Source organism: Lactuca serriola, chromosome 5, assembly GCF_051521515.1.
Source record: "Lactuca serriola cultivar US96UC23 chromosome 5, Lser_US96UC23_V15, whole genome shotgun sequence".
In the NCBI taxonomy this organism is placed as follows: Eukaryota; Viridiplantae; Streptophyta; class Magnoliopsida; order Asterales; family Asteraceae; genus Lactuca; species Lactuca serriola.
The window spans coordinates 82,809,765-82,821,124 of NC_136412.1; the positions used below are offsets into that span (position 1 = coordinate 82,809,765).

The following is an 11,360-nucleotide window of genomic DNA, read 5'->3' on the forward strand; positions in this document are numbered from 1 at the left end:
TCACTAGAAGCTCTAGATCATCACTACTGAGACAATAACTGATCAATACCCGACTAACACCTTCTGAAAGTAGTGAGGCACTACTAAATCTTACACACACTTGCTACGGTTACAGCATCCCAAGTAACCTGCTCTAGAGGGAAACAACCTCCAATTTATCATTCTAAGTCCAAGAAATGCAATTGGCATATAACTCAATCACAAGCAGGTAGTACAATACCCCCATACATGTGCTTATTAATATCGATGCAACAACATAACAATAATACCATGAATAATAATCGACAGGAAGGTAAAAGATACATACCTCCAACACCCGGTGCTGCTCGAACCCTAGCTGAAATCGATCGATACAATCTGCTCCGAGCCGTGGGCGCCCTTGCCCGGCCCCGACAACCACTGGCGATTCTTGAAGTCCCAAGGGCAGGAGCTGGCACCTGCCCTGCTGTATACAAACTCAGACAGTGGGCCCTCTTGTGGCCCCTCTGACTGCAATGGAAACATAACAGATCAAGTCCATGGGCGATGGTAACAATACAATCCCTGCTAAAATGGCCAATCTGACCGCACTTGAAACATCCGGCATTGCCACCACTTCTACGCCTGCACGCACCCAGGTGCGTCCTACCGCACTTCCTGCATCGACTGCGACTCTGATAGTCCCTCGTCCTCACATCCGACCCCTTGGGCCTCTTACCCGAACCTGTGGCTACCCGAGTCTCATCCGTTTTCCTCTTTCTTTCCCATTCCCTGCCCGTCTCTCGCTCCTGCGTTACCTTGTCGACACCGCCCGCCGACTGAACAATAGCTGTCTGATCCTGGAGCTTCGCAATCAACCTATCAGTGATCCTCACGACCATGTCGGGCAGATCCTCGCGAATGGCTCGCGTAACCTCCTCAACTATCCAATCATGCAGAGGTCTCTCTTGGAGACGGGATGCCCCACCAACTCCTATCCACTGATGACAAATACTAGAAATGGGATCTCCTCTCCCGATGGGTCCCTGAACTCCGTAAGAATCGGGGTCTAGACGAGCCCCAATCTGTCCTGAAACTATCCCGGCCTTAAAGGCCTCAAGATGAATGTCCATGAGCTCCACAATGGCCTCTCTAACCGAACCAAAAATCACTGGAGTCTGATCAATGATGTTGCGCATGATCTTTGCGGAAATGAAATCCCTCATCTGCTAACTGGTATCTCGCGCAACGTCACCATGTTGAAAACATAACACAATAACTGTCAGAGTACTCACTGCTACTGAGGGATCTCACGTACTCTCCACCATTTCCTGGTTTCGTCTTGGCCCCTCTTAAATCGAGTACGGATCCTCTGCTTTCAGTAGTATGGGCCCCTACTACCTTCCACATCTATCCGTACTTTCCTCAAGAGTTACCTCAACTCCACCAAATCACTTCTACTACTACTGATCTCTGCTACTCTTATCCTAGGCTTGCCCTAGGGAACTTCTGACTCCACTCAAACCAGTCCTCAGCTGTTGAAGGCCTCCTTGCGATGCCAATTAGCCATCACCTGGATACCATCACATGTAATGAGGCTCAGATAATCCTTCGAGTAAAAGACTCGTCCCTACAACGGTTGGACTCAAACAAGAGCTGCAAAATAGGGCCAAATCCAGCACTTTGAGATTATTCAACCCTGATCACATGTGACGTGGCGTATCCACCTAATAGCTAACTCCCATCACTCAAAGTCCCACAATGCACAAAGCAAGCAACATTCAGACAAGGGGAAAATCTAACCACAACACACTCAAGCAATCATATCCACATAGCAAGAATCTAACTAGCATGCAACACAACTCATAAAATCAGGCATAACCTAAACAGGCTATCCTACTACTGTCTAATCATCATTATCATGCAGCGCAAAGCACATAATCAGGCACATAAGGCATCCTCCCTAGATCCTTAGTCCTATTCTAGCATGCTGTTCTACTAACTGATAATCAAATCATAAACTTGTATGGGTATTTTGGGGTACTTACTTGAGCTCGACTGATTGCATGCACCACACCCTTTTTCTTTTTCAAAGTTCTTTTCTTTCTAAATTCTTTTTGCTTTTCTAAAACCGTTTTCCTTTTTCAAAACTCTCTTTTTACAAAACTGTCCTTCCGTCTTGAAAACTTTTATACCAATTCCTCAGTTTGAGTTCAGACACACTCGAGAGCATGTCCGAATCCCTCAAACCAAGGCTCTGATACCAACTTGTAACGTCCCAAAATTCAAGACTAAAAATTTCTTTTAATAAATATTACTTGAAGTAAAATCGTCGATTCATAACACAATTAGGGTATTAGTTTCCCCAAAACATATTCTTTAATTATCAGAGTAATACATCCCAGGCTGTCTAAAATATGGTGTGCGGCATGCGATCATCCCGAGCTCCATCATCCGCTACGGGAAGTACCTGAAACCAAAACTGAAAACCGTAAGCACGAAGCTTAGTGAGTTCCCCACCCTACCACATACCAAGCAAACATACAACATACATACTGTCAGGCTATTATGGGGTGCCTGACTACCCGGTACGGCCATTCTGGGGTGCCGACTACCCGTGCGGCCATTCTGGGGTGCCGACTACCCGTGTCAAGCCATTCGGGGGGTGCTGACTACCCGTGTCAAGCCATTATAGGGTGCTGACTACCCGTGTCAAGCCATTCTGGGGTGCTGACTACCCGTCGGTCCTAACAACCGATCCCCGGGGACTATTTCACCCCTTACTGCCACTAGCGCACATATCGCAACATAACATATTATCAGACATATCTGGGGTGTCTGACCTACCCTTCGGTCCTAACAACCGAACTCTACTACTTACACATACACATATCATAACGTAACAGATTATCAGACATATCTGGGGTGTCTGAACTACCCTTTGGTCCTAACAACCAAACTTGGGGGACTGGTCCCCTCCTACCACCTCCATCGCATATAACATAACAAGCCAGCATGCAAACATATCATCACATACTGTCAGACGTTTCTGGGGTGTCTGACTTCCCTCCGGTCCTAACAACCGAACTCTACTGATGAGCCAGGGAGCCTCGTCCCTACTCCTACTGATAGTGAGATACGGGTCCAGCCCACACTCACTCTTTCCTTAACTTGGGCCTCACCCCTGATCTGCTGCTAATGAGATGTGGAACATCATCCACACTCTGCTATTAGTAAGGTACGGGACCTTGCCCACACTCACCATCCTACCAGGCACATACAAGTATCACACAGACAACAAGTATAAACTATCACATAAACCATTCCTGGGGCACCCGCCCGCTATCATTGGACCTCGTCCTGAAAGTCATACTAGCATACTGTGCCTAGGGCTAACCCCCGGGACTTCTACTCATAACTACATGGGCCGACATTATGGCCGTAGACCCATTCACGCAAAGGGAAACTCACCTGCACTGGCTGAACTTGCTGATGATCCCACTAGCTGCTGCCCGACCACTTACGGAACTCCTGCTCTACTTGCTTCCTGAGATATCAATATCAATGCAGCACTTAGTCCAACTGACCCCCGACAGTCAACCAAGTCAACTCTGGTCCAAGTCAAAGTCCTGGTCAAAGTCAACCTTTCCAGGTCAACCCTACTCGTCGAGTCCACTTACTGACTCGCCGAGTTCATATGCTCAAAGTCCTTCCAATCGCGACCCGACTCGCCGAGTCATCCCCTAACTCGCCGAGTCTATTGATTCCCGAGTCCTGTCCTGTCCAACTCACTGAGTCCTTGCTCGACTCGCTGACTCGAGTCTTAACTCGAAGGGTTTTGGGTTTCGCGAACTGACTTGCCGAGTCCAAGAACAGACTCGCCGAGTACAAGGCAATCTTCATCCAACTCACCGAGTTGTTCATCCATCTCGCCGAGTTTCATGCTCATATTCATCCGACTCGACGAGCTGTTCATCCCACTCGTCGAGTTCCTCCTCGTCTTCATGCTACTCGCCGAGTCCACTCGAAGGACTCGTCGAGTCTATTCAGATCTTCATACATGCAGAGGACTTTTGAGTCATGCATGGACTCCAAACTGTAGATCTACCCTTCCCAAGCCTATTCCCCACGTAAAGTTGCAAACTTTACGTGTAGAGAAGGAGATCTAGGCACAATACACCATAAACTAGGGTTTAAGACCAAGAGGCTCCAAAATCCACTCAATGGCTGATACTTTACGGGATTCTAAACCAAAACAAGCATGGATCTGAGGTAGCAACCTCAGATCTGGACCTCAAGCTCGAGATTGATCTTAGACATGGCTTAAAAGCCCCAAAACTCATAACCAAGGAAGATCTAAAGGAGAGAAACGACTTCATACCTTCAATTGCTCAGAAATGTTCCCCAAACTTCGGATCCAAGGCCACTCCTTGATGCTTCAAAGATTCCCACTTCTTCTTCTTCCTTTAAATCACTCAAAAATGGCTAAAAGCTTGAATGAGCACAATGGAGGCTTAGGGTGCGATGTTCTGGGTGTGAGAGACAGTAAAGGAGCCCTAGGAAGAAGAATGAGGCGATTAAATAGGCTACAAGCCCCGGATTTAGGGTTTTCCTCGCACAGACCCTACTCGCCGAGTCACCTTGGCTGTCTCGCCGAGTTGGTCACTTACTCCTCGACTCGGATCCCACTCGGACTCGTCGAGTTCCTCCTTGGACTCGTCGAGTCCCCCTTAAATTAAGGGTTTCCTTTACTCTTTTGGCTTACAAAACTTTGGGTGTTACATGTATGTTCTAGTTAATTTAATTGTTCTCTCTTCTCAATTAATTTAATGAGATTTTCTAACATATACCTAAGAGCACATATAAGAAATATTAACTGAAATATTAATTATAAGAAATATAATCGTAATTAAATGTGATAGACATTATTTATGTCTAATATTATCCTAACTAGGTGTGAAACCCGTGTAATAATCGAGTTTTTTTTTTAATTAATATATGTTGTTAAGCATTAGTTGTTTAATATTTACAAAATTTAATTTGAAAAAATATCAATATTAGCTGTGAATGAAGCAATTTTTGGAAGGTTTCTACAAATTGTCGTGAATTGAAAAGGGATTGGCCGAAAATTATATTTTTCAATTAGGAAGGTTGACTTGAATTTAAATTTAGTTTAATATATTAATTGGCAAATTAAGTGAGAATTTTTGGAGACTTTTAAGTTTTCTTATTTTTTTATTATATTTTTAGATTTAATAACAAAGCCCAAAAAACCACAATTTGCCAAGTGGATTTAAATGAAATTGAAAAATCTTAAAAAATGTGAGGTGATATATTGAATTAGGTGATAACATTTTGCAAAAAAAAAATAATAATAAAATAAAATAAAATAGAAAATAAAATAAAACCATCATTTATTAGGTTAAATAAATATAAAATACATTAATTATAAAGAATATTATTTATAATTAATATTTATGACATTTAATTATGGTAATATCCTTTATAATTAATTCTTTAACTAATGTTTTTTTATGATAAATATCAACGAGATTTTCGCCATCCATGAACTTCCTCTAGCTTCTGCATGCTGATTTCTATCTATAGGTAAATAAATTCTCCAATCTGTTTTGCACATCTTGTTTACTGCCAGAACTGAAGGTAGAGACTACAACAATTATACACGAAATTATAAGATTGGGGCTTTTTCTTAATAAAGAATCAATCAAATTTTGTGCATTTAGGTTTTCTTTTACCGATCCCATGAATTTTTATGAAACTTTATGTGCTATTTGCTCACTGAGCTATTGGCAACAGCGGTACGGTTTTGGTATCTTTGTTTGTGTGGTGTGTTTAGAAAGCGCTGGGTAAGAGTTTTGGTTTGGATATATACATATTAATTTGTTATAAGATAGGGATGGATACGCAAATTTTTTTGTCAGCATTCACTAAATTTTTGGTTTGATCGGAAGTTGAAAATCCATCGGTGTTTGCACAGCATTGTTCATTTTGTTTTGGTGATTGCAAAGTATTATAAACACAATAATTGTATTAATTACGTTGTTATAAGATGTTGGTGCTTTTGTTATTAACTGAAAATCTTTGATCCAAGAGATGATCACGTGTTGGTATGAATGATTCAGGAGATGAACGAAGGGATGAGACTAGAAGATGTTCCAGAGTTGATGCAGAATATACAATTACGGTTACCAGTTAATGCAGCAGCCCAGAGCAGCGTGTTGTCCAAGTCATGGCTACATGCTTGGTCTACCATCCCTAACCTCATATTTCATGTTCCCGAAGAAGAAGAAAGAAAACAGTTGATGTTGGTCTACATTGACAACACCCTAAGAAAGTATCTCCGTGACAGCATACCAATCGAAAGCTTTGAGCTTAATATCCGGCTTGGGAGAAACGAGCATGCTTCTCTTGCTGAAAAGTGGATCCGTTCAGTGGCAACCAAAACTTGTATCAAAGAGCTTTCCTTCACAATCAAATTTGACCAAGTCTCCATGAATTTGCCAGATGAGATACTCTCATGTGTAAACATAACAAAGATAAGAGTTTGGGCTACGTATGTGATGGACCATGCAGTTTGGATGACAAGTAGCCATCAATCTCCGGTAATCAAATGTGTTTCCCTACGAGAACTGCACTTGTTTCGTGTGCGCATAAGTCAACAACTACTTGACCATATATTGTCGTCTTGTAGGTTGCTTGAAAATATAAAGCTAAAATCTTGTTCTCAGGATCTGAAAACCATCAAGATTAAAAGCCTTCCTTGTCTTGACAAATTGGAAATATATACAAATGATATACGGCACTGTCCTAGTGTGGAGATCAATAATGTCCCAAATCTTCAAATGTTTAAATGTGATCTACAGCCTATGGGAACCAAAGGGATGCATATTCTTCCATTCAGCAGTGTGCATTCAATATCATTAGGAAGCAGTGTGACAGAATTATGGATAGGTGGTCCGGGTCTGGTGACAGATGATGCATCTGTGGATATAATCAAAACAGGACTTCTTTTTCTCGAGAGTTTAACCCTTAATATGGGATTTTGGAAGTTGGAAAACTGTCGTTTTACATTTGCTTCGATCAAGAGATTGTCCTTGATATCGTTGCCAGACAATCATATCGGCATACACCTTAACACTCCAAAATTACTTTTTCTCCACCTCGATGGCAGCACAATGCCTAGTCTCTCGTTTCCAACCTCTACTACTCTTGAGGAAATCACGTTTCGGATGAAACCCAGGAAATCTTTTGATGTTTCTTTTCTTCTTAAGATGAGGGAAGCACTCGAGTTATCGAGGAAGTGCTACCTTCATATAGCACCCGTCTGGTACTATCGTCCGCCGCCATTGAACATGGACATCCTTGATGATTTAAAAACAAGGCTCCAGTTTCCTCCTGCTACGAACGTGGAAACTCTGACATTTGAAGTGTGTAAGGATGAATGCCAGTGGGAAAGCTCCCCATTTTTTCATGCATTTTTTGAGATTTGCCATCCCAAGCAAGTAATTGTAAAGTCAGACGTTTGCAAGATGATGCTGGGGGAGGTCTTGGAGAAGAAGACAAAAATAGCCGCGCATTGGCCGAATTACCTGAAACATGTTCAAATAAGAAGACCTCATGAAAGATGGGACACCCTAACAGATTCCCACCCCACTTTTGTAAACGGTAGCGGGCCTTACTACGCCGACTTCAAACTTGAGTGGTGTTAAGGGGTGAATTATTTATTTTAGTATAATAGCTCATCTTCTCTACTTTTCGTTACAAACTTATTTAAACATACTAGGTAGATGCAATGCATCGATACATAATTTAGTTTCCAGGATATATGATTTCATCCACTTTAATTATCTTATGTTCTCAGTTAATCTACCTGGTATAGTAATTGGTAATTTAAAATTTGAGAGTTATTGATAAGAAAATACAAATTGTGGGAGTAAATATAAGAATTTGAAATAAGCCCTATCAATTTTCTATTTGCGTTCTACTTACTGTTTTATTACTTGTATTACGTAGAACTTCAAGTTTTGATCCAATTCGATATATTGTTTATGTAACATGTATTACTTAAATATTATAAGTTTGATCCTAGTGTATTTATGTTTTGTAACTTGTATTACTCAATAGTTCTGATCCAAATGTATTGTAGTACATATAACTGTTAATGTTATGTGTATTTGCTATATAAATTAGGTGTGAGAATTATTTGGTCCGGAACCGAAAAATCCGAAAACCAAATCGAATTTAAATCGATTTCAGACTGAACCATATTTAAATTCGGTTTTCCGTTTGGCTCGAGACCATACCGATTTGTGAATTTGGTTTTTGGTTTAAGTTTCGGTCTCATGAAGTTTAAACCAAATCGAACCATTTTATAAATTAATTAATTATAAAATAAATTTTATAATTTATATTAAATAAAAGTATTAATTATAAAGTAAAAATCATTTTAAATTTTGGATCATTTTTTATGAAACTTTAGATATTTCGGTTTACAACTTTACACTAATAGAAAACTGAATCAATAGCTACAGCACAATCCGTAGCTATTCCGTAGCTATAAGCGGATAGCTACGGAATTGCTACGGAAAAATGGTTGTAACATAATGGCCCGTGGCTAAATTATAGCTACGGATTAGCTACGGAATAGCTACGGAATAGCTACGAAGTTCCTACAGAATTGCTACGGAACTAAATAGCTACGGAATAGCTACGGACCAAAATAGCTACGGATCCAAATAGCTACGGAATAGCTACAGACCTAAATAGCTACGGAAATCCATAGCTATTCCGCAGCTAACTTCGTCTTATATAAAAATAAAAAAAATAAAAATTTAAAAATTTCCAATTTATTGTCAAATACCACATTCAATTCACATTTGTCCCAAATACCATATAAAAAAGTAAGTACTAATCCATTCGATTTTTTGTCAAATACCACATTTAATTCACATTCGTCCCTAATACTAAGTTTGACACATTCCATTTCATTGTCTTATTAACTAATACTAAGTTTGACAAAAGTAAGCACTAATTAACAAAACAAACACTACCAGATGTTTACAAATTCAATTGTCCTCAGGATTATCGGGGGGAGCACGAGATTGATTTCCAGACATATTGATCATCCTCATAACCATTTCCATTTGTGCTTGCATTTGTTGTGGCTGTTGTTCCATTGTAGAAACTTGTGCGTGCAACCTATCAACCTAAAAAAATGGCAATACAATTCAATAGTAAAACAATATTAGCAATGTACTTTAGTTTATTATTAACCGTTTACCCGCGCTAAGCGACGAGTGCAAATAATTTCTTTTACAAATTAGTTTTTTGAGACGATTAGTTTTTTTAAACAATTATAATGATTTTATAATTTTTGGAAGTTTGCTGCTTTAACAAAAAACTAAATAAGGAAAGGATAGTAGGTTCATATAATAAAAAACAAATAAATAAATAAATAAAAGACATGAGAGTGGGAATATTTATTTAACAATCATTAAATTTGACTGGGCCTATTTGTAATGTAAGCAAAATACATTACGCTGATTGAAGATTAAAATTGTATTAAAGATTTTGGCTTACAAAAGGTAGACAACAGTACTCACATGCTTACAAAGATGAGGCGGTTTGGAATTGAATCCTTTCTTCTTGATATTATATTCAACCTGGAAAATAATAAAGAACTTTAACAAATGTTTCCATATTATCTAATAAAACAACCAATCACACATAATTTTAAATTGAAATAAAAGCTCACTATCAAAATTTAGGACTTGAAATCATAGGTTGTCTCTTCCATCATGGATTTCAATGGCAAAAATCTTGGATTTATGTTATTTCTTCCTCAAAGTCCAAACCAGAGGCATGCACACTTGGTTTTTCTTCATCACTTGTAAAGTTTCCAAATCATATTTACATTCCTCAGATGGATTTCCATAAGCCCTAAGGTTTCCTGCAATGCCCCAAGAATTTAGAAATCATATATAGATATTCCATTATAAGATTTATTGCAACATAAAACGCATCAAAACCCAAAGATACGAAAAAAGATTCATCAAAAATAAAGGGAAAATACAATGAAATTATGTATCAGGAAGGGGGAAAATTCGATCAATACTCGTTTTTATCTTCCGTCTTAGGCTAACGGGCTAATGCAAGCTTTATACAACCATGTTTTCATCAAATGCTTTCTTGAAAGCTTTTATCATCCTCTCTACCATCATCTATAAGAGAAACCAAGTTCCATCACAGTTTCAGTCAGAAACAAATAGATGAAAGCACACATAAACTTTAAATAGTTAAATAAGGACTTTTAACAAACACCTGGTGGGCAAACTTTGCAACATTTAATAAAACTTACTATCTGATTTTGAACACCTTAAGCCTATAAATTCAACAAAAAATCCATCCGATTTTGACTACCTTAAGCCCAAATATTCAACAAAAAAGTCCAGCTCATAGTCTCTAGTTGATTCTTCACACCGAAATCAAATTAGCAATAAATGATGTGGTTATCCTTGTAAAGCCCCAATTTCAGAATAAAAGATGAAGAAAAAAAAGAAACAGTGGGCAGTGTATGTTTCCTGCATGAAGTAATTTCAAAAAAAAAAAACAAAAACAAAACAAAAAACTAGGGTTTTACCTGTGGGGAAGAATGAATCGAGCAAAGAGGCCAAGAGAGAGGAGAGCAATGCGCCGGGGAAGAAAACGAGGGTCGACAGCGGCGACGGGTTGCTAGGAGCAGCGACGGCTCGGACGACGGGAAGCTTCAGGCCTTCAACGATTTTTTTTGTTTTCTGTTCGTGGTTCAGCAACGTCGAAGGAGAGGGGGGTTTTGTTGGGTTTTGTTCGTCCAGCATATTACTCCCAACAAAATTAAAGATGGGGATTTTAATTTAAATATTAAAAAAAAAAAAAAAAAAAAAACCCTGATGTGAGATACGAACTCGTATTTCCTGCGTTTAGCGACACTATCTTAACAATCGGCCGGGCATGCCACATACATTTATACTTGGTCGATAATTAATTTTATACACTATGTTATTATTATTACGGACAACAAAAAAGAAAAAAAGAAAAATTGGGGTGAGATTTGAACTTGGGTCTCCTATGACACAATAACTATCTTACCAATCGTCGGGCATGAGACATCCATTCTTACCTGGTCGATTATTACTTTTAAACACTACATTATTATTATTATTATTATTATTTCTATTATTATTATTACTATTAATGTTATTATAATTATTTCTATTATTATTATAACTATTATTATTACTATTATTACTATTATTATTATAACTATTATTATTATTATTAGCAATAAATTGATCGCGAATGTGCACACGACTTTATTAATGATATTAATAACTATAAGTTCG

At 38.8% G+C, this 11,360-nt stretch overlaps 1 protein-coding gene and 1 long non-coding RNA gene across 3 annotated transcripts; one reads left to right on the forward strand and one right to left on the reverse strand.

Annotated features, from left to right (window-relative positions):
* Positions 1–6,092: 6,092 nt before the first annotated feature.
* LOC145049635 (putative FBD-associated F-box protein At1g55030) lies at positions 6,093–7,688 on the forward strand. Its single transcript, XM_078998019.1, has one exon. The coding sequence runs from the start codon at positions 6,093–6,095 to the stop codon at positions 7,686–7,688; it is 1,596 nt and encodes a 531-aa protein (XP_078854145.1).
* Positions 7,689–8,872: 1,184 nt separating this feature from the next.
* Positions 8,873–10,856, reverse strand: LOC145052701 (uncharacterized). Of its 2 annotated transcripts, XR_013684144.1 has the most exons (6): positions 10,619–10,856; positions 10,399–10,450; positions 10,094–10,199; positions 9,734–9,928; positions 9,582–9,641; positions 8,873–9,185 (listed from the first exon to the last, which is right to left on the reverse strand). It is a non-coding gene; the product is annotated as an uncharacterized LOC145052701 (long non-coding RNA). The 2 variants fall into 2 exon arrangements; XR_013684143.1 differs by lacking the exon at positions 10,399–10,450 and having other exon boundaries at positions 10,619–10,851.
* Between the last annotated feature and the right edge of the window lie 504 nt (positions 10,857–11,360).

Coding starts and splice junctions, on each gene's coding strand:
- LOC145049635 (XM_078998019.1), top strand. CDS start 6,093: ATGATTCAGGAGATGAACGAAGGGATGAGACTAGAAGATGTTCCAGAG.